The 22,532-nt window shown below is 42.8% G+C and overlaps 1 protein-coding gene across 1 annotated transcript; it reads left to right on the forward strand.

Annotated features, from left to right (window-relative positions):
• Window positions 1–565: 565 nt before the first annotated feature.
• On the forward strand, window positions 566–22,433 carry LOC119661647. The gene is made up of 3 exons (XM_038071079.1): window positions 566–1,108; window positions 12,579–12,743; window positions 21,314–22,433. Exons 1-3 carry the CDS (start codon window positions 1,054–1,056, stop codon window positions 21,520–21,522), a joined length of 429 nt encoding a protein of 142 aa, XP_037927007.1. The 5' UTR covers window positions 566–1,053; the 3' UTR covers window positions 21,523–22,433.
• Window positions 22,434–22,532: the final 99 nt, after the last annotated feature.

The following is a 22,532-nucleotide window of genomic DNA, read 5'->3' on the forward strand; positions in this document are numbered from 1 at the left end:
CCATTTATTTTCGAAGATACCGCCAGTTAAGGTTCTCTTGATTAAGTTTTTTTCCAAATTTCTCCAAAAATCTCCCTTCGATCCTGCAAAGAATGGTGTCGCCAACGAGCATAGGTATTTGAAAAGGCTAAAACGTCTTATATTTGATTTTCCGTTTCTCATCTAACCACTTGAAAGTTTAAGGAAGTAAGTAATCCCTAAATGAGCTGCTTTTTAATAACACGAAGGTATTGTAGCAGGAACCCCTGAAACAAGTTTAGATGCAAATCTCAAAGGACGAAAACCGTCGAAAATTGTAGTCCACTGTGACTTGAATCCAATTCGAAATATTCATACATACGTATATACAACGCTTCACACTAGCAACCGTACTATTCCTTCATCAATACTAACTGGAAACATTCTCCTCACCTTTTGCAAAACAAAATCCGCAAAGGATTTTCCCCACTGAAACACATATGAAGCAATCACCGACGTGTTCCCTCCGTTGCATAGTCGCTCATTTATGTAGTTCTACGTGATTAATTCATTATTATTACTATCATTATTGAAGTACCGTCTTACTGTGCTCTTTTTCTCTAGTGCCTATTATGCGGTAATTTGATGCCGTTGAGCCGTAACAATTGTCTACGTTCTAAAGTTTCTAAAAGATACAATCAGCATCCGTTCATTGAGTTGCTTCCAACACTGCCTCCATCTCCGTCTCCGCGTTCTGTGTGAACTCTAAGCCAAAAATCACACATATACTTTCCGAAGGGGCAGCAGTCGGGTTGGAACAAGCGCGGCTGCTATTCCTCATCTGGTTTGATAGTGCCGGGATTTTGTGATTTCGAATTGAATTAAAAAACTGGCAAATATTCAAAATAGTACATCGTACGCGTACCACTCCCTTACGTGCTTTACTTTCTAATTAATTGTGATCATCTAGTAAAATTCGGTGCTTTTTGGAAACCTGGTGCCTAATAGTTCGATATCAAGGCTCGAGAGTCCTTTGAATTGAGTGTTTGGAACAGAACTATTCGAAAATAGTCGGTACGCACGATCGAACGCAGGATGCAGTACGTTGCAATTATTGGTGCACTTTTCCTTACTGTTGCAGTGCAGGAAGGTGAGATAAAATCGCTCAGATATATCTTTCGCTAAGTCTTCGGTTGGCCAGTTTAATCATGGTCAATCGTCATAATGGAACCCTTGATTGTTATGTAACTTATTATGTTTGCCGTTGACGAGCGTTTGCTTAAAGAGGAAGCATTAAATTTAAATCGTACGCACAATTTCTCATCTCCAGTGGTGGAGGTGGTCTTTAATTCGTTTCCGGGTTAAGTTGAATGTTTTCGAATTTCTAGTGTCTCATGGTTAATAGAAGGCATTTCGGCTCCGGGATGATATCTTCTTGCCTTGAGAGGAATTTTTGTTATATCGATTGCTAAATGCCTCCTTTAGTACTGCTGTTGTTACCTTGGCGCCATATCTCTCCTTTTAGGGACATGCGCAATAAGGACCCATAAAACACTACTTGTGACCGAAAAATGCAATCATTATCTCCACGGATTTATATAGATATGTATTCGTATGAATATAGTTTATACTAAAATTTCTTGTTAATATCTCGGATCACGCTATTTTGGCCATCGTAAATTAGGAGTCAATAACATGTCCTCTTTGTTCTCTATTGTGTTCTACTCCTTCAAAATTTGCCAGGATATACGCATACCAACTATTGATTTCAACACCAATTCTGTACTGAGAAGCACTTCTAAAGAAATGGTAGAGCTTCTAGTTAATGAAAATTTATCCAAAAACCGAGCAGCTCTCAAGTTTATCTAACCATGACCATTTCCCGGTATCCTTAAAATATGTCACCCATATACCCAGTTAACGCATTGTAGCACGCCAACATAGGGATTTCACTTCTCCCAGTAATGATACGGCAAGAATTACACAAAATTGTGGAATCTTTCGCTTTCTGTTGGACTAAAGACTTTGTGCGTCCATTAAGGACCTTGCATAATTGTGTATTAGGTATTGGTTACAGGGTCTTCCTCTGTCAGAGATTACCTAAGTGCTGCGAAATGCAGAAATTTTAAAATGTTGATACTCACCAAGAAACTATCCTTGCAGATAGACCACATCCGGGTGAATATCCCAACCCATATCCGTATCCATTATATTACTAAATATATGAAATAAGTCGGGAAACCGGAAGCTAACCGCTTCAGGTATGAAAGGTTCTGTGCATTTCTTATATAAGCATATTCCAGTGGGCTTTTACTCCATTTATACCTAGAATGTTAGAAATTTGCACACGACTCTGTTAGTAATAGCACGATTTCCACCAAACTGGTAGTATTCTGCTCTGTGGTATACCCTATATTCCTGCATTTGATGATTCTAGGATAAAGTTAAAGGGGAGTTCTCAGTCAATTTCTAGAAAATATACTTACAATAAATACAGTCTGTGTGTGTGTTTAAGGTGGAGAACAGGCAAAGCCTCTGAGCACTCAGACCTTAGTGGTCCATTGTACTCGACTCCCCCGTCTAACGAAATATCCCGAATTCGTTTATGTATCGCAGGATTTCTGTTAGTGGATGTGATGCTATCCGCTGCAGTTGGAGCACATCAGCACCAAAAATCTGATGTCTGATGCGTCTGTAAGCGGGGCACTCACATAGAAAATGTTCCGTGGATTCCGCTTTCTCATTACAGGATGGACACCTATCATCTTGGATAATTCCTATTCTGAACATATGCCCAGCTAGTGAATTATGACCAGTCAGGACGCTCACAATACTTCTGCAAGTTTTCTTGCTTTTCGACAGGATAAACTTTCCAGTAGGTTTGTTTGGTTCTGACAAGAAGAATTTGATCTGTCTAGCAGCATTAAGGCTTCGTCACCTGTCATTATGGGAAGCTTGTTCCCAGTTTTTGATAGCAGCATCAGCCAATGCTACCGGCACCACAATTGCTGGTTCCAGTCCGGGTATGGGGAAAGTTGAAGCCTCTTTTGCTAAGGCATCCGAGATTTCATTTCCTTCTACACCACAGTGACCAGATACCCAGAGTAATTCCACATATTGAATCTGGAAACAGAATTCAATCGGTTTCTACATTTCTGAGCGATTCTGAAGTGATCAAAGTACTACCTCAACACCCTCAATACAGCTTAACTAGCGCTACAGATTACGATGCGCTGCCCTTCAACCGCTCGTCGATCCTCCAGGTTGCAGCCTTTAGGTTTGCATACACTTCAGCCTGAAAGACCGTTGTGTATTGTCCCAAAAGAAAAGCTCACCTCTTATTCGAGAGCTAGACTCCTGCTCTCCTTTCTCTGTCTTTGAGCCATCGGTGTAGAAGACACCAGTATATCCTAATACGCATTCTTCTGATTCGTCCCAGTTTTCTCCCCGTTTCAAGATAACATCATATCTTCTACCAAACAGATGTATGGGGATCTGAGAATCGGAAGGCAATACGAAAACTAGATTCAGTTCTCCCAATGACTCTTCCAATGCTTTGTGCCCCCACGTCCATTGTTTTCCCATAGATCTAATCGAATTAGTCAATGAGCTGCTCCCATTGCTGTGCTCTGAATAAACAATTCCAAGGACTGCAAATTGAGTAATGCATCCAGGACTGGGCTGGATGTGGTACTCATGGCACTAGTGATACCTAAATACACAGTTCTTTGTTGCGTGGCTAGTTTACAGCGAAATCTCTTTTGTTTCACCTTAACCCACCACACTACGGATGCATAAGGCATAAGGCATAATGATAGCAACATATATCGGCATTACTACCTGAGGCCTAAGTCCCCATGTCGAGGCAAAGGTCCGCCTACACAGCCCATAAGCTGTGAGAGCTCGTTTCATCTGTACCTCTACATGTTTGTTCCAAAGAGGCTTCTTGTCTAGAATAACTGCTAGATATTTCACGTCTTCGGAAAGTTGAAGCGTTGTACCCCTCATCTTTGGAAGGCAAAGATCATTCAGTTTCCTACATTTTGAAAATAACACCGTCGTGATTTTATTTGGATTTACTGAAAGTCCATGTTTTACCGCGATCAACACCCACTTCAGCACACAGCAATCTCTGCGTTATCATAACCTAGATCCGCTTTATTAGAGTTTCGTCAACACCATGCTTTCTGGCGGCATCACAGAGCCTTTGGAAAGGTGCACAGTCAAAAGCCCCTTCAATGTCCACGAACAACCCCATCGCGTACTAGCCTTTCAGAATTGCGTCCCCTAAGAAACCAAAGAATGTAGAGCAGACTCCTTCACTTCCTTCATCTCCGGAACCCAAAGACCATTCAATTTCCTCCTTTTTGTGAATAATACCGTCGTGGTTTTATTTGGATTTACTGAAAGTCCATGCCTGAGACACCCACTGTCAATCAATCAATCAAATCAACGGCACGTTGTGTATTTCTACCCACCATTCCGAAATCTCGACCAACAGCAAGTACAGCCACGTCATCCGCATAAGCTTGAACGTATGTTGGCAGATTTTGCAGTTCGCATAGTAGTGGGTTGATCAACATAGTCCATAGAAGTGGCGATAGCACACCTCCTTGAGGGCAGCCTTTCGTAGCTTCCATTGTAAAGTAGCGATCAACACCCACTTTAGCACACAACAATTTCTGCGTGAGCATAGCATAGATCCATTTTATTAGAGTTTCGTCAACACCATGCTCTCTGGCGGCATCGCAGAACTTTTGGAAGGGCGCACAGTCAAAAGCCTCTTCAATGTCCACAAACACCCCCATCCCTTACTCACCCCTCAGACTTGCATCCTCTATCTTTGAAACCAAAGAATGAAGAGCAGACTCACAGGACTTTCCACATTGGTAAGCATGTTGGTTTTCATTTAGGGGATGCGACTATAGCACCTTCTCGCGAATGTGAGGCTAAACAAGTCTCAATCAATTTCAGCGAAAATGATGTTAGGCTGATTTGCCTGAAGTTCTTTAGATTAGAATAGTCATCTTTCCCAGGCTTTGGTATGAAGACTGCCTTCCCCTTCTGCCAAAAGGAAGGCACGTAACCCAGAACAAGACATCCTCGAAAAATATTTCTTAGGAGTTCCTCTAAGTGCTCTATACCCTCCTTTAGCATCGCTGGGTAGATGCCATCCATACACGGGTGCTTTGAAATATTCAAATAGCAGCTCTCGCTTTTTCATTGGTAACAACCGCTCTCGTAGTGTCCCAATTTCCCTTGCAACACCTTCGTGCAGTAAACGCCAATTCTCTTCTTCCCACTTCTGAGACCTGTTCTCCCAGGTAGTGTACTTCCAAGAGATTTTGTATATAGTCAACTCTGGAGTTCGTGAAAGTACCATCCGGATTTCTAAAGGAGTCCAACTTGGTCAACTCCATCTTATTAAGGACTCTGCACAACCTGGAAGTCTCCCTTTCACCTTTTAGTTCCGCAAAGTATGCTCTAGAAGCGTCTGGTTTCGAACGTTTTACGAGCTTCTTATATTCACGCTTCGAATTCCGGAAGTTTAGTCAGTCTTCATCTTTATTGCTTTTGCAAGCATGATTTATAAGTCGTCTGGTTCCTGAGTCTCTGCAGTTCTCAGTTCTACCATGGAACCAAAGGAGTCCTTAGTTGCCTAGGGAGCTCAACTTTGTCGCCAAGAAGTTCACTGAACTTTGTCCATCCGTTTTCCTAGGATTCCGTCTTTGTATTACAGGCTGTTCGCCTGTAGTCAGATTTCTCGGTGTATGTTTTCCAGTCAAGTAAACAGCCTGTCTCCCACAGATTTCTTCGTTTAGGAACATGAATTAGGTGAGGCCCCTAAAATTCGTGCCTCGGCCGCGACCTGATTTCTCAGAATCGCAGGTGGATGCGAAGTCTGTGACTTCTTACCACTTGGAGAGTTAGAATCCTTTGTTTCCGTCTTCATGTGTTTTTGGACACTCTTAGTGTCTACCACAAGCTCCCCCACCACGACAAGGTGGTGTCCGAGGGGGACAATAAATATAGTAATATAGTATGGAGACTATTTTGAGGCCTAGATATGTGCACGGACCACCATATTTCTTTTCAGATATTTGGTTTGCGTAATTTCTGAGAACGGGTTCTTGAAATAATTGACCCTTTTCTGACCCCTGCACGCCTCTCCTTTGCAACCAATTTCAAAACCAATATCGGCATCACATGACTATACTCGATAAAAAAAAATGTTACACCCCCCGCCCCTTAAACTCAACGTGTAACTATGTTACTCACTGCATACAGTGAGATTCATAGGTTCTACCTTTCTACCAAATTGCTTATCAATAGGAGCAACCGTTTCAGAGATAAAGTGTGACAGACAGACAGTAAACCGACTTTAATAATAAGACTTCATTTTACACAAAACTTTTAAAAAAGTGCGAAACTGTTAGGTTGTTGCACATTAAATGGCCGATTTGGTACTAAAATTTGAAACGACTGTAAAGCTTACAAAGTTTTATTAAATTCATCAAAGTAGGTGCCAGTCGATTCAAAACACTTCTCCCAGCGAGATATCAGAGCATGTATGCCAGTTTCGTAGAAGTCCAATTTTCGGGTGTTGATAAACTCGTTGAAGGCAATTTTGATGGCCTCTTCATTTCTCAATTGTTTTTCCGCAAAAAAATGATCCAAATGCTTAAAAAGGTGCTAGTCGGTTGGCGAAAGGTCCGGTGAATATGGTGGATGAGGCAGAGTCTCATATTGCAATTCGTTCAACTTTTCAACCGTTGTTCTGGATACATGAGGTCGTGCATTGTCGTGAAGGAGCATCACACCATCTCTGTTGACTAATCTCCGCCGTTGAATACTACTCAATTTTTGGTGCATTTTCTCGAGTTGGCCACAGTATATCTGTGCATTTAAGTCAAAAAAGAATAGTGGATAAGATAACTCCAGCTGTAGACCACCAAAGGGTCATCATTGCCTTCTTCTCGGTTTCGGCATATACTTCGGTGGCTCATCAGCATCTAGCCATTGTACTGATCGGCGACGATTGTCGTATAATTTCCAGTTTTCATCACATGTCACTATTCTGTGCAAAAAGGGATCGGTTGTGTTGCGGGAGAGTAACGAACTGCAAATTCCCATTCGAAGCGCTATGTTTTGCTCCGTAAGGGCATGCGGAACCCATTTGCCGAGTTTTTTCACCTTTCCAAGTTGTTGCAAGTGCCGAGAAACTGTCGAATAGTGTACGCCCAGTTTCTCTGCAATGTCTTTCACAGACTGACGTGTGTCGGATTCGACAAGCAAACGCAGCTCGGCGTTGTTAATCGATGGTCCTGGATGGCTCACTTTGAAGGTTTACGACACCTGACCGGAATTTTTCGAACCACAGCCGTGTGACTCCAAATGTGCTGTTAATGTTCCTGGTCGCCTCCGCTGCTTCATGGCCGAGTTTGAAGTCATACAAAAAATGTATACCTTCTTGGCTCTTTTCGATTTTTTTTTCCTTTTAATTCTCTGTTATCACAACGATGGTCAAAACTGAAATTGCTCCTTGATTAAATGTAGGAGTATTTATACTTCATTATCCGACACCAACAGCGCCAACTGGTGGTTTGATACAGCAAAATCGCAACTAACTTCACTTGATGGCCAAATCGACCATTTCATATGCAACAACCTAATATCAACCTTTTTTAACTCTTACATTACCCTTATCAACTCTAACACTGGCAACTCGACGCTCAACACTCTGAATCTGAAACCCCCTTAAATAAACCTTGTTCGTCAATGACACGAAAGGCCATATCAACTCTTGGCCTCCAGTCATCTCGACTCTTCAACCCCACCTCCAGTTGGGAAAATCCTGCAGCTGTTCACTAACGTCACCCACCGAGTCCCCCAACCCCCTATTCCATGGTTTTCTCGCTGACTGATTACCTTTCAAATTGCCTTCGGAAGCCCTTTTAGGTATTTAATCGTTGATTGTTCGTTCCATATGACCGTTCCACTCCAATTTTCGCAATTTAACGACTTCCCCACGCCTCATAGTTGTACAGTACGCAGGCCCTATTTTTGCCTTGTCATTCCGGAATTTATTCATCATTATTTTGTCACTGTCATTCATCCTTTTCATCGCTATCCTTTACTACATTTGCCCCTAGTTAACGAAGTTGCCTTCCTCCATGAAATCAGAACCCCTTTGTCAAGTTTGGTCGTATTTGGACCCTTTTTTACAGTCGCGTCTTGAGTTTCTTTCTTTTAGTGCTGCTTCATCTAATTTTTAGATGACGGCTGGAATTAGACATCTCAAGTTGTTAACGTCAACAAATCCCGCTATCATCAAAAATTTGTAGGCCAATCTTCCCTGGCCTAAAGCTATTTTAGGTATAACGTATTCGAAAACCAAGTTAAAAAGTATAGGAACGATTCCACCCCCTTGTTTTAATCCGCACACATGCACGCACAATGCTTCAAAGAATTGTGTGAACTCGCCCAGGACCTTTAACTAGGACTCAGCCTTCTCAAACTTTACTTCGGTCAATCGTACCAGTTTTCTAACTAAGCAACTTTCGTTCACACAGTGAAAGATAGATTGGAAGCGATCATAATCTGCTTGAAGAGCGACATCCTATACCCCAAATTTGACGTCAACTCAGAGACTGAATTTTGATATGCAAAACAAAATCTTCCATGCAAGTTCGATGGGAGTCTAACTCTCTCCACCAGTATAGCTTCCTTCCTTTCAAAAGGACTAGAAAAACTTGTAGATCGATACATGAGGAGTACGTATACTTCCAGGTGGCCAATTCACTGCAGAAAATATTTCTACCAGAAAGACAAATCGACGGAGATACTACTCCGCGAGCTGATAACAAAAGTCGATAACCGAAAAGGAATTCTACGATTTCTGCAATTTGTGACACGGCGGCGAGACATGGAAAGGGCGCGTCTCAAGTCAGTTAACATTGTCACATGCTCGAATGGAGGTCGGTTGAGGCAAGGTGTTTTAGGAGCTATTCCCTGTTCTGGTCGCAGGTAATGAATACCTTACTGTTGACTTGAAGGGAACGAGTAAATCTTCGGCGCAGTATTTGCGGACGATCCTGCCGAAAGTGATCCATATTTTATGCCTCCAAAGCTCTAGCTCAAAATCGCAGTCACCTCGACTGCCGTTTTGAATATGTACTTGCACATATCCAGAGATCATCATCGACCGCGCAATAACCGGTATCCGGTCTAGGCCTGCCTTAGTAAGGAACTCTTAACACCCCGGTTTTGCATCGAGGTCCACCAATTCGATAAACCTAAAACCTGTCTGGCGTCCTGATCCACGCCATCATTCCTCTGAGGCAGGGTCTGTCTCTTCTTCTTTTCTACCATAGATATTGAACTTATAGACTTTCCGGGATGGATCATCCTCATCCATACGGATTAAATGGCCCGAGCAGCGCAACCTGTTCAACCATAGATACATTCATAGATTTCGTCCTTAAATTCTTCGGAGGATTCTTCGCAAATTTTTTGCTAAGAAACCAGGTTTATGAGGAGTACATAAGGACTAGCAAAATCATTGTCTTGTACAGTAAGAGCTTTGGCCCTATGGTGAGACGATTCGAGCGAAACAGTTTTTGTAAGCTGAAATAGGCTCTGCTAGCAGCCAAAAACCGTGCTCGGATTTCATCGTCATAGCTGTTATCGGTTGTGATTTTCAACCCTAGATAGGTGAAATTCTCCACGGTCTCCAAATTATAGTTTCCTATCTTTATTGTTTTCGTTTAACCAGTGCGATTCAATGTTGTTAGTTCTTTGTTTTTTGGCGCTGACAATGCCTTCATTCATGTGCAGCCTGAGATCTCGCACTGCCTGCTCGATCTGGATAAAAGTAGACTGTACGTCAGCGTAGGCCAGTAGTTGGGTGGACTTAAAGAGGATGGTGCCCCTCGCATTTACATCTGCATCGCGAATCATTCTCTTCTGGGCCACGTTGAAAAGGACGCATGATAGTTGAATGGTCTTAAGAGTGATCCTGCTGCTTTTATCTGGTCTTGAACATTGGTCAGGGTCAGCCTAGTCAGTCTTCTCAATTTCGTCGGGATACCGAATGCTCTCATGGCCGTGTACAGTTTAATCCTAGGTATGCTGTCATAGACGGCTTTAAAGTCGATAAAAAGATGGTGAAGCTGCTGGCCTGGAGAGGCCCAAGTATCTTTATGGACCGCTTTCCGCGCAAACCAGGTACTGCTAACAACCATTTCGTGTGACACTGCTAATTGAATCATCCGCAGTCCGTTATCATTTGTATTTTGGTGTATCGCTCGAATACGGGTTCCTTCCCCACTTGGCACAATCTCAAGTATGATTTTGATATCATATCTGGGACAGGCTTCGACGGTTCGTTCTGCTGCCTCGTAGAAGGTATCTTTCCCCGACTTTGCAGTCTCCTCTGTAGGGACGTGAACGTTAATGAGGCTAATATTTCTAAACTTGCCACACAAGCGTACAGTGCATAACCGTTCGCTTATGTTTTCAAAGCCGATAACAGCAGATTTCATTTTTTGAGTTACTAAGAAACCTACTCCGAGCACATGGTTTACTCATCGTTGTGTAATCTGCCCAGTCCAAGGCTCCTGTTGCGGTTTCGTAACATCAGTTTTCCGTGAAGGGTTTTCAGTCCTAACCAACCCCCAACCTAGAGGACCAGTTGGTACAATTTGTCCCGTTTTTAGGTGCAGGAGACTCGCCTTCATCCTTCTCCGTCTGCAGCTTTCCGTTAGGAAAGAGCTCCCAGCGGGCACCACGTGGAGGTGTTTCCCAGGTTTTATGCTCCATCGTAGGTACCAATCCACGTTTCGCCCTGGGACCTATACTACCCTTTGACCACCGTCCGGTACTATAACATTCGGAAAACAAAGAACGACTATCTTCGACTAAACATAAATGGTACACGCTTGGATTACAAAAAAAGCATAACTTTTTTGTGGAGGAGAATACTGTCCTCGGTGTCCATTTGGGACCATGTACACCACATCACATATAAAGTCAAAAATGCGTCTGGGTGAAGCCGCGACCTGCACCCTATAAAGGTGCTCCGACTGCATTGAGAAGCCATTAGACCATCTTGGAGAACGGTTCTTTCTCCACTGTAATCGCTTTCAGCAAAGAAATGAGCCATTAACAATTGCACTTCTTAAATGGCGCCTGGACCTCACCAGATCCAATCCCCTTCATGTCATCTTGCCCTCGACAATGCGTCTCATCCACCTTTCAGAAAGATGCTATTCGCAGCGGGGGAGATTATCAGGAGCTTTTCTAGGAGGCTGGAATAGAAATTTTAATTGAGAACAAGGTAATAAGGTTACACAAAATTTTCACCTTAGTTGCGTATAATTTTCAGCATAATTTTCACGCCGGGCCCGTCAATACAATGTTCATATTCTCCCCATAGGCTTCGTCCGAGTATAGTCAATACGTTCTCAAATCAGCAACTAAAGTGTGAAAACATCGCTGTTTCTTCTGTGTTCAAACCAATCTTAGCTAGTGAGTTCTCGTCGAATCGAAGACTCTTCCCATGCAATTTTTCCACGCAACATCTTTATTTCTATTGCCGCGAGGCGGCGTTCATTATTTTTCATGGCCGGCCAATACACGGAACTTTCGATGGCGGCCGGGGGGATCGACACTGCGGTACATTTTGAAGTTGAAGCGTCCGTTGCTGCGGCGATGGCAAAACAATTAAGTTGTGGAGCGCCACTCCATCCAGGATACACTGAAGTGTGAAATAATTTCATGACGTTGGCAGAGAAGAAATTGCGATTTACTTATTTTTCCTTTAATCAAATTGTGCTAGACCTTAATTGCCGTTTGGTGTTTATCCAGGTATAGTTCAGTGACTACTGGAATCACTGGCTACAGGATGGTTTAGACCATAGGCTGAAGCAGGTAATCTTGGTTCAAGTAGTAACACTGGATTTTTAATCCACTCCAATCGTCTTTGACGACAAGTAGCGAAGTCTATGAATACATTCTGTCCCCCAAATATCACATAAGACGCCCAGCAGTATAAAAACAAAATAATATGAAGTCATATATAACAAAAACAGAAGAATATTTCTATTTTTAATGATCATTCATCTGTATCTTATAAGTTTACCGAATTTTGTTAAAATCTCTGTTATCTGTTAATTTCAATTTATTCTTAGCGTCACCCAAAGCTTTGCTTTCTTCTACTATCATTAAATTATAAAGAAGATACGTTTCATGGACTAATCTTCTGATTTGTTTGGATGGAAGTCGTGATACTCTCTCCTTCAGTTCATCGTTTATCAGCACTAATTAACCTTTTTGACGCCATCACAATGTAGTGACAATTATTAATGCATGAAATGGTGTTTGTAATGTGCAAAATTTCAATATGGATTTAATAATCGAAGTCTAATGGAGAAGAGATAATGATGATTACAAAATCAAATTAGTTTGTGAGTGATACTTCTGGACTGGACGGACTAGGAATCTGGAACATTTTGTTCTGCTCCTCTCAAATAAATGAATAAAATAGTGAACAAATATAAATAATCTTGTGGTATTTTTGTCAAATCTATTTAAATACTAAATTTATATTTATATTTCAGGATCAGCAATTCGATGCTATGAATGCAATAGTCATAACGACAGTCGATGCGCCCTAGATATCCCGCCAAATGATCTATCGATCGAATGTGGAAATCACAAACATGGCGTTACCTACACATTTTGCCGGAAAATAACTCAAATCATTGAGTTTGCAGTGAACAACTGTAAGTATGCTACAGACTTTTTTTTAAATTACAATCTTTTATTCAAAATTTTTAGAAACTGACTCATAACACTGGACGAAAATATAAGTATCATGCGCCTCCTAATTGTTGTTGGTGATCATTAGGAAAACTCCATTTAAACACGTTCGCATGGGCACGAAGCCTTGAGGATTTAGTCCAAATTTTTTGACAAAGATATGCGCACTCAATCCTCAACCACCTAAACTCTTTTTGATTCTAACCGACATACCGAAATCGCGACTCCCCTACTCGAACCAACCTCAATAGCCGTGACTGTATAAGTCAAACCAGGTACCCATGAGTCCCATGCCTTATCTATCCAGATACATAGTGATAGTGATAACATCCCCAGAAATAAGTTGGAAATTGCTCAAGATTGGGCAAGCACTGAATCTGACACCATTACACTCAAACTCAATAAGAGCCTCCCTGATTCACCAAGTTTGTCGATCATTGTCATTTTACTGACATGTTTTTCTGCTCCCTCCAGGACTTCCCAAGAAACTTGATCTCTTCCTCCACCGTTGTACATCATGCGTTTTTGGGGCGACCTACTCATCCTGAGATAGTTGGTTAGAACTGAACATTCTCAGCTTGACAAATTTCGGACAAAGCAGTGAAGGCGGATCTAGCGCTGTTAATGAGTCGCGCAACATTAAATTCAGGGTCGCCATCGGCAGAGACAACATTTCCTAAATAGGCAAATGTATCAGTGCCTTCAATGCCTTGCTCATTACTGTAGATAAGAAGCGTGCGATGACCAAGTAGACTGAGAACCTTGGTTTTGCTAGTGTTTATCTTTAGTCCGACTTCGGCAAACGCTATTGACTAGATGAGGGTACAAGTAGGAATCATCCTTAAGTATCTAGTATGTAGATTATCTCCTCATATAATTCCTTTGCATAATGATCCGCTAGTGAATTTTGCGCATATCAGTGTGAAGTGTGTATAAGCCACAACGCCTACACCTAGCGCTTCAACCGGTTTCAATAAAATATTTAATGTAACCATCCATGGCTTCTACAGACAATACGGAAAATCTTTATACTAACCGATTTATATATTCTCGGAAACAAATTATTTGCATTAACAACAATTTCCTTTCGTTGAAAAACAGAATATAGCGATTAGACCTACTAATCTAAGCATACATACATAGCATACTCGTGCTGAAGTTGCAGGAAGGTAGGAAGGAGAAGGAGAGGCAATTTGACTGTGCATGGAGATGTGCTGAATTTTTTGGCAGTGCTTGTACAAACCCTTCCAAGTGAAAAACTTCGCTCTTGAAGACCTTACCTAATTTTATTGTTGAGGATGCTGCGAATCCTGAGTCCGCATTCACTTGATGACGAACTGGACCACTTAGGAAGCAACTTACTTCCCCTCTTGTAGTCTACGGACTCCTCTTTTTTTGGGCTAAACACCCAAGATTATCAAAAAAGTTGACTCGTCTGACGCTGCGTAACCGGAATTAGCGACAGGTGGTAATCGCTCCATTTATATATAATCTCAAACGAGGTGAGGCAGCGTCTGATGAGTTCCTACTGCCCTGGACGAAAGTGTCAGTCGACTTGGATATTAAGCCCAAAAAAGAGGAGTGCGTGGGCCACAAGAGACTAAGTAAGTTGCTTCCCAAGTGGTCCGGTCCGTCATCAAGTGGATGCGGACTCAGAATTCCCAGTATCCTCAAAAAAATTCACTTCGGTCTTGTTTAGGCCTGAACTTATGACAGATTTCACTTCATATAGTTCCAACTCATATCGTGTTTGCAATTATATATAAATGGAGCCATTACCATCTGTCATTACTTTCGGTCACGCTGCTCCCAGGGCAGAGATGAGGCAGCGTCTGATGAGTTGCTTCTGCCCTGGACGAAACCGTCAGTCCACTTTTTTGCCTTACCTGATGCTATTCATCTTAAGTGGCTTACCGGAGATTAACTGGTACCATAAGAACGGCGGTGGCCCTCTGGGTCAGTTCCCTTATTTGTGGCTGATTTCCTTGTAGGAGGTTCATAATGGCTGTGATTACGCACATTTCACGAGTAGAGCTCCGTGTAGATTCAATTCGCATCCACTGCTAAAAGTATGTTCACTGCTATGAATCCGTGGTGTTCAAAGCGATTCATGCCCGAAAGGGACTCGCAGTTACAAGGCAATATGATTTTATTCGCGCTGCATTCCGCATTTACACCCTTAATTTCCACTAATAGTTCCGTCAGACTTCTCAACTATATATATGTATGATATGTATGATTTTTCGCTTATCGACCCAGTTTTTTACCTCCTTATAATACCCCGATTTTGTGCTTCGAAGTGCTTACATATAGGTGAACCTCATACAAATTATTTTCATCTACTAATGCAAGTTCTTTAATTAGTATGTTAATATCTTCTATCTGGTATTTTCAAGATTTGTGCCTCCTCTACTTTTCTGCTTATACTCTCAAGATCCAGGATTTTCTTCTTATGGGTAGGATAGCTGAATGCGTACACAAAGTATTTAACATACTATTTTGGCTAGCCTTCCCGCTCTCTTGGCTTAGGGAGCCTGGTAATCAAGGAAACGGGGAGGAGATGAGAAGTGAATTGTTAGTTCAAGAAACACCCTGCCATCCGGGACCTCCACCGGTCGAGTTCGATTTTCTTCACAACAAGAGAAAACTCAATGTCATGCGCAACACGACTCCATCTGCCATCGCTCTTCAGCATATCTCTGACAACGTTGTCTGGAGAGAGCTTACCTGTGCCTGCACAAGAGAAAAAGGTGTGATCGAGTTCGTCCATCCTTCTCACTCAGTGGATCGTGAGTTCTCAATCTTGTGCAAGTAAAGCTTGAAACCTCCACCTCAATTCCCCCATGCTTTCGATCCAGCCAGGAATCTAAATTACCGAAGAGCCGCGTACATTGCCGTCCTTCACGAGCAACTACATCCCTTGAATCTTTTCCCTTGTGCTTGTAGACGACTTTACGTTCCTTAGCAAAGAGGACAACGGGGATCACCCCCGCAGTCGTCATCACGGCCAGTTCTAAACCAGTCCCTGAAGTTGAGCAAGGTACTGACGATACACCTTCTTATCAAGGGCCGTAGTTACGCCCCGTAGAGCAGATGCAGGACCCCAAAATTCGTCGTTTGCCAACTGAAAGCCCAGATTCGACCTGCAATTCGAAAAGCCCATCATTTCCTAGGTACATAGTATATCTACACATCTTGCGAAATTGAAGGCATTTCTAACATTAAGAATTATGAAGAGCATTACCCGTTGAGATTGGAAGCTGTTCAGCATCGCAGATCTCCATAACAGCATCCACCGTGATCTGCCTGCTCTAAAACGAAACTTCTAAACCCCGGCAGCACGTATTGCTTCAACCAATCCATTCCCAATGAATTTTCGAGCACTTTCTCAGCCGTGTCAAGCATGCGTTACGGTCGATATGCAAACGACAGCTTAGAGTCTCCTTTTCTTTTTGCTGTTTAGCGCGACCCTCGCCAACTTGCAGTAGCAAAGAAAAATGTTCTTCTTCAAGCACTAAATATGCCGAGCAGCAGGTGTGGCCGTTGGTGGAACACCATTTTATTTACTTCCGCCGGGATACCACCAATATCTGGCGGGTTCTTATTTTCATTGCCGTTCCCATCAACCCGTAAGGAATGTTTACAGAATAATGCTCGTACAATGCGGTCCATCTAGTCATTGTTAAGTATGCAGGGTTCGCGCAGAGCCTTACGGATCCCCGTTTCCATTGTTGACTAGGAGTCTCCTCTTAGCTGATCTGTATTCTGCCATTTTGCTGCATACGTACTCCGGGGATATATAATTGCTCGTCATTTCTCAATCTTTGGCCACCTTTGGAATTGGCTTTTATTATTGATCAATAAAAATCTATATTTCTATATCCCCGTAGTGAAGCAGCTCATTTGCCTTGATGTGACTTTTAAGTCAAATCTGTCCTGTCCCCAAAATCGAACATTTTCTCCTATAACCAATTAATAGGACCAATGATCATCTACGGCTCCCTAATCTGGACCGACATCGCTCCTCCACAAATAGCGAGTTGGCGCCTCAAAAAAGGCATTTCCCCGACAAGGGTTTGAAGTATCGTCATCATCAACGGCGCAACAACCGGTATCCGGTCTAGGCCTGCCTTGATAAGAAACTCCAGACATCCTGGTTTTGCGCCGAGGTCCACCAATTCGATATCCCTAAAAGCTGTCTGGTGTCCTGACCTACGCCATCACTCCATCTTAGGCAGGGTCTGCCTCGTCTTCTTTTTCTATCATAGATATTGCCCTTATAGACTTTCCGAGTGGGATCATCCTCATCCATACGGATTAAGTGACCCGCCTACCGTAACCTATTCAGCTGGATTTTATCCACAACCGGACGGTCATGATATCGCTCATAGATTTCGTCATTGTGCAGGCTACGGAATCGTCCATCCTCATGTAGGGGGCCAAAAATTCTTCGGAGGATTCTTCTCTCGAACGCGGCCAACAGTTCATAATTCTTCTTGCTAAGAACCCAAGTCTCCGAGGAATACATGAGGACTGGCAAGCTCATTGTCTTGTACAGTAAGAGCTTTGACCCTATGGTGAGACATTTCGAGCGAAACAGTTTTTGTAAGCTGAAATACTGTGCGCGGATTTCATCATCGTAGCTGTTATCGGTTGTGATTTTCGACCCTAGATAGGAGAAATTGTCAACGGTCTCAAAGTTGTATTCTCCTATCCTTATTCTTCATGTTTGACCAGTGCGTTTTGATATTGTTGGTTGGTTCGTCTTCGGTTATAGTGTACCTATTAATCATAGTACCTCAAGCAAGCTTATAACCGTTAGTAATTTTGGTATATTCCCTACTTTTAGATTTTTCAACTTTGCATCTGATATTAAGTGTTTTCCCAGATGCCTCCACCTATTTTCCACAAGTGCCGGACCCTGTCCAAAAACGTGTACAGAGGTCTCATCACACTCCGCACAGAACGGGCTGACAGTGTCCGTAGATATCCCTAGCTTCCCTAGGTGACAGTTTAGCCGACAATGACCAGTGAGAATTCCCACTATAATTAGGAGGTTCTTTTTGGTGAGGATTAAGCAATCCTTTTTGCGCATGGGTTCGTATCCCCCCATAAGCACCCTGGACTGCTCTATCCCTGGTAGGCCCGCCCAGTATAGTTCCCTCAACCGTTCCTCTTTATTTTTTAATGTCATAGCCATGAAACAGTTTCCGATTCCACAGAAGGGTTCTGGCCCGTGTAAACCTTATGGCTCTCAAGTGATCAAGCTTACGTCTCCTAGTGAATGGTACTATGCTGGTTTTGACTGGATTGATCCGCAGTCCCACCTTACTGCACCAGGCACCACATAGCGCATCCTCATATTTGCCCCTATAGATTAAAACAATGTTGTCCGCGTAACCCTGGACATGTATTCCAGTATTTGTTAGCACGTCCAGGAGTTCGTCCACTACCATACTCCACAGAAGAGGCGATAGTAACCCACCCTATGTACAACCTTGAGTAGTACTCATGACTATAGAATTTTTACCTGTCAGTACTTCTATTTGCGAACTATCTAGCATTTTGCCCATCCAGAAAGCCAGGGTGTTTCCCACTCCCTTCCGGCTCAGGGCATCTTGTATCTCTGTGTGCGATGTGTTGTCGAATGCTCCTTCGATATCCAAAAACGCACACAGTGTTATTTATTTTGTTTCTACGATATCCCGCAGTACATCCGTCAGCTGATACAGAGCAGTTTCAGTTGACCGTCCTGCCCGGTAAGTGTGTTGACACTATTGTAGGGAATTACGCTTTAGAACGTTAGTTCTAATATAGTTGTCTATGACCTTCTCTGCCGTTTTGAGTACAAACAATGTTAGGCAAATTGGTCTGAAAGATTTAGGGTGAAAAGCATCCATTTTCCCGCTTTCGGAATAAAGACCACTTTTGATCAATGCCCTTTACCACCCTCAGAAGAGACTCTAAGATGATTCCTAGGCGTCTCTGGATTAGTGGTGGAAAAATGCCATCTACTCCGGGTAATTTCAGTGGTTTAAAAGTTTCCAATGCCCACCTTAGCCTAGCTTCTGAGCATACCTCTTTTGCTAGTTTCCAGTTCTCCTTTCTTCCCCTTTTATTCGTTGTTGAGGTGTCAGGCACAATGTTGTCGCCTGCCACCGTGGGGTAGGACCCCGGGGTATGAGTTCTGAGAAGCAGGTGTACTCTGTCCTCTTCATCCTCGGTAAATGTCCCATCTTCCTTCTTCAAACAGACAGGATATTTCCCTGTGTTTGGCTACAGCTTTATAAAGCCTGGTTGCTTCTGTGATCTGTTCGATCCATTCACGGAATTCCCTTAAAGCTGTTCCGATTTGCTTCCCTCATCGCGCTGCTATACGCAGTCAATGCATTTTTATACCTCTGCCAGTCCCCGTTGTTTTATCCGGCTGAAGAGTTTTCGTACCTCTGTTCTCATTCTGGCCAGGTTCCTGTCTTAGCCGGACAGCTGGCCTCATAAGCGTCAATGATGACTGTATTGAGGTTTTCCACCACTGTTTCTAGTTCCAGTTCGCCCCTGATATCACCGCTCACTTGAAGGTGGGCCATGTTTTTACTCAAGTGCGTTGCATAGGATTCCCAAGACGTGTCCTAGGATTCCTTATTATTCTTTTTATTTCGAAGTTACCCTCAATGTCGAATCTGATTATTCAGTAACCAGACATATGTAGAAGGCTCATCCGACACCCTCCAATTCCTGACCAGCCCGTTCACTAGAGTAGTTCGTAGAGTTATATCTAGTACTTCCTGTCTACTGCTGGTCACAAATGTTGGAGTATTTCCTAAGTTATATATTTCTAACTAAGAATAAATTCAAGAAGGTACTCACCTCTTCGATTGGTGTCGCTGCTTCCCCAGACTTCGTGATGGGCTTTGGCATCGCAGTCGCGGAGAAGTGGTAACACCTTCTTCTCACAGCACTTCACAAGTTTAGCAATTTGTTCCTCTGTCGCCTCTTGGGAAGTATCCTGATACCACGAGTGCCACTCGAGTGCTCCTCCCGGCTTCCAATGAGACTTAAATAGCCACTTCGTCCCCGGTCAAGGACTCTGAAAGACATATATATTTTAAATTGCATTTAAGAATTATGCAAGCTCTTGGTTTTTCACAAGAGTACCAAATTACCTGCATGCTTCGTCCTTGCAGACCGCGAATCTACCCCCGGTACACCCAGGGCTCCTGAGCCAGCACTATTCCAATGCTCTCCTTGGAGCTTGCCCTTGCAATTACCGCAGATGCAGCTTTCGCATGGTGGAGGTTTATCTGGGCTATCTTAGTGCTGGCCATTGGCTCCGTTATTGTTTAGAGCTCTTCTCCAATGTCGGAGTATCGCCCTCCTCCTCCGACAAGGCGCTTTCCTGCGCGTCGCTGTCCACCCTGAGCCCTAGAAATCCTTGGTCTAGGTCGTCCAGCTTCTGCTCTTCACTGGGCAGCAGGTCTACTTTCCTTGCGGATTCAGTCCTTTTCATCTCTGTGACTTCCTAGAGTTCTTCTGGGACTTCGGTATGCTTTTCACCCGGTGTCTCCTCCGAGGTGTCTTTCCTCGGCTTTTCTCTGTGCACGTGCACAGGTATGTTGCCAACTCGATAGTTCGGCAACTCCGACGTTTGACTGCCTCCAGGTATCGGTCAACTACCCCGATCGCGAGCAGTCTACTCTTGCCCTCCACCTCGCTTGTGAAGATTCTTCATGGAGATCCTCATTCTGAGCGATTAGGAGATCCATGAGATCCTCCCTCTCTATTGTTACGGCTTTCGGGAGAAAAACTGTCACCATGTGTGCTCCTGGTATGTCATCCCCAGCACATGCTAACAGTTCTGCTTCTTCCCAGCCTGGCAATTTAGGAACTATGGTCCTAAGCCACTCTGCAGTGTCTTCTGTCGCGCAGTCCACCAATATAGGACCTAGTCGAAAGCGTATCCCGGTGAATACAAGTTTCGCAGTCCATCCCTTAAACATCTACCTGACGACAAGGTCTTCAATGGTTTCCTGCTCCTCACCAGTGAGTATTTGCTCGGGAAACATTCTTGGCAGTATGGCCAGTCGAATGCCCTTGACCGTACTAACACAGGTGGCGGGCGGGCGGGCTTCCTGATTTCTGCTTTCACCCCTGACCTGCCGGGTTTTCTCCCCCCTTGGGTTCAGGGGTGGATTTTTGGGAGCATTCCCTCCATGCGGGCTAATCTCTGCTGCTCCCTGCTTTCTTGGTTCCGATAAAGATGGCTTAAGTCTATCCTGAGCCTTCTTAAGGGCCTCTTCTGGTACCTAGCGCAGGTACCATTTAGCACCTGCGCCACTGAGACCTGTCTCCTTCCTGACGTCTAATATATTTAGCTCAGACGCCACCGGTAACGACATGAAGCATTCCTGCAAATATTTACTATTTCCAAAGCCCATACTATCCTTCTTTCAAAATGCATAATTACATATTGGAATTATTGCAAAAATATTTTTTGTGATTACTTTATTTTCACTTTCCTGTTTCCCTTTTCCAGTACCACCAGATAACCGAGTCATCAGGACTTGCGGATGGGATGACTCAGCATACAAGAATGCTTGCTACCAACGTGCAGGATTCGGTGGTCGTCAAGAAGTCTGCGCTTGTTCAACCGACAACTGTAATGGCTCAACATCAATTCAAGGAACTTTAGCAATAATTGGTGCTGCCCTAGCCGCAACCTTCCTCATTTTCCGAACAGTCTAACTTCCATTTCGTAATGAAATAATGAATGCAGCTACCAAATCGGAAAATTCCGCTCCTTTATCTTTTGTTATTTCGAAGTGAAATAATTATTAATTTGAATATTAGATATTTATAAATGCAACAAACCAATTTAAACGTTTTAAGGATTCATTGAGATCAGCCATACTGCATTATCAGAATAAACATGGTTTTCTATTATAAATAACTTATTCAGCTTACATTCATCGATAGACAATAGAGTTTCAATGAGAATCCTCCAGGATCATAGTAGAAATACCTTAGGTATTAGCAACATCACATAGGACACTTTTGCTGAGCCACATATTTCTTACCTCGAAATAGAGAAAACGCTGTATTTCCTCCACGAAACTTACGCATTCCTTTTAGGTGATCATCTCAAAGTAATAGTAAACTAGCTCAAGATGTAATTATTGCAAACTTAATTGAACAAACTATCAAGCAGTTATCATGTATCTACTACATTAAAAGCAGTTAATCTGAATTGTTAGAGAAAATATTGAAACTAATGTTGAGACTCCATCTTACATTAATCAAGTGTTATTTTTGTGACCTACGCAAATCTGCAGAGGGTTGACTAGGATAATTCTCATTATATCATTCTACAGATTTTTCTGAGGAACTACATGGAATGTTTGAATCATTGTTTTATAGCAAATGGAGACGTATTGTAACAAGTTATAAAATCCATAATGTAACACCGAAAGTAGGCAATTTATTCGACGAAAATTCATTAGTCATATTGAATGAAGGCACAAAAGTAAAGCTAAATATCAAATATACATCATTAATTTCTGTAACAACTGCCAAAACAGGAAAGATACCATCAATAGATTGTAAACAGAGTGTAAGTGAAAAGAAGAAATAAAGAAGAAAAAGCTACACATATTCAATTGGTGTTTGATTAAAAGGACGTTAATATCGAGCGCAATTTAAGCGTCGCTTCCCTATCTTATTTTTCTTCAGCCTTTGTCCCGTTCACAAGCGGGGTC

The sequence above is a fragment of the Hermetia illucens genome, chromosome 1, assembly GCF_905115235.1.
Source record: "Hermetia illucens chromosome 1, iHerIll2.2.curated.20191125, whole genome shotgun sequence".
Taxonomy (NCBI): Eukaryota; Metazoa; Arthropoda; class Insecta; order Diptera; family Stratiomyidae; genus Hermetia; species Hermetia illucens.

What these genes read in the sequence shown, in the direction of transcription:
- LOC119661647 (XM_038071079.1), top strand. Translation starts at nt 1,054, where the DNA reads ATGCAGTACGTTGCAATTATTGGTGCACTTTTCCTTACTGTTGCAGTG. An exon ending in TACTGTTGCAGTGCAGGAAG is followed by an intron (nt 1,109 to 12,578) that starts GTGAGATAAAAT and finishes TTTATATTTCAG; the next exon opens with GATCAGCAATTCGATGCTAT. An exon ending in TGAGTTTGCAGTGAACAACT is followed by an intron (nt 12,744 to 21,313) that starts GTAAGTATGCTA and finishes TCCCTTTTCCAG; the next exon opens with TACCACCAGATAACCGAGTC.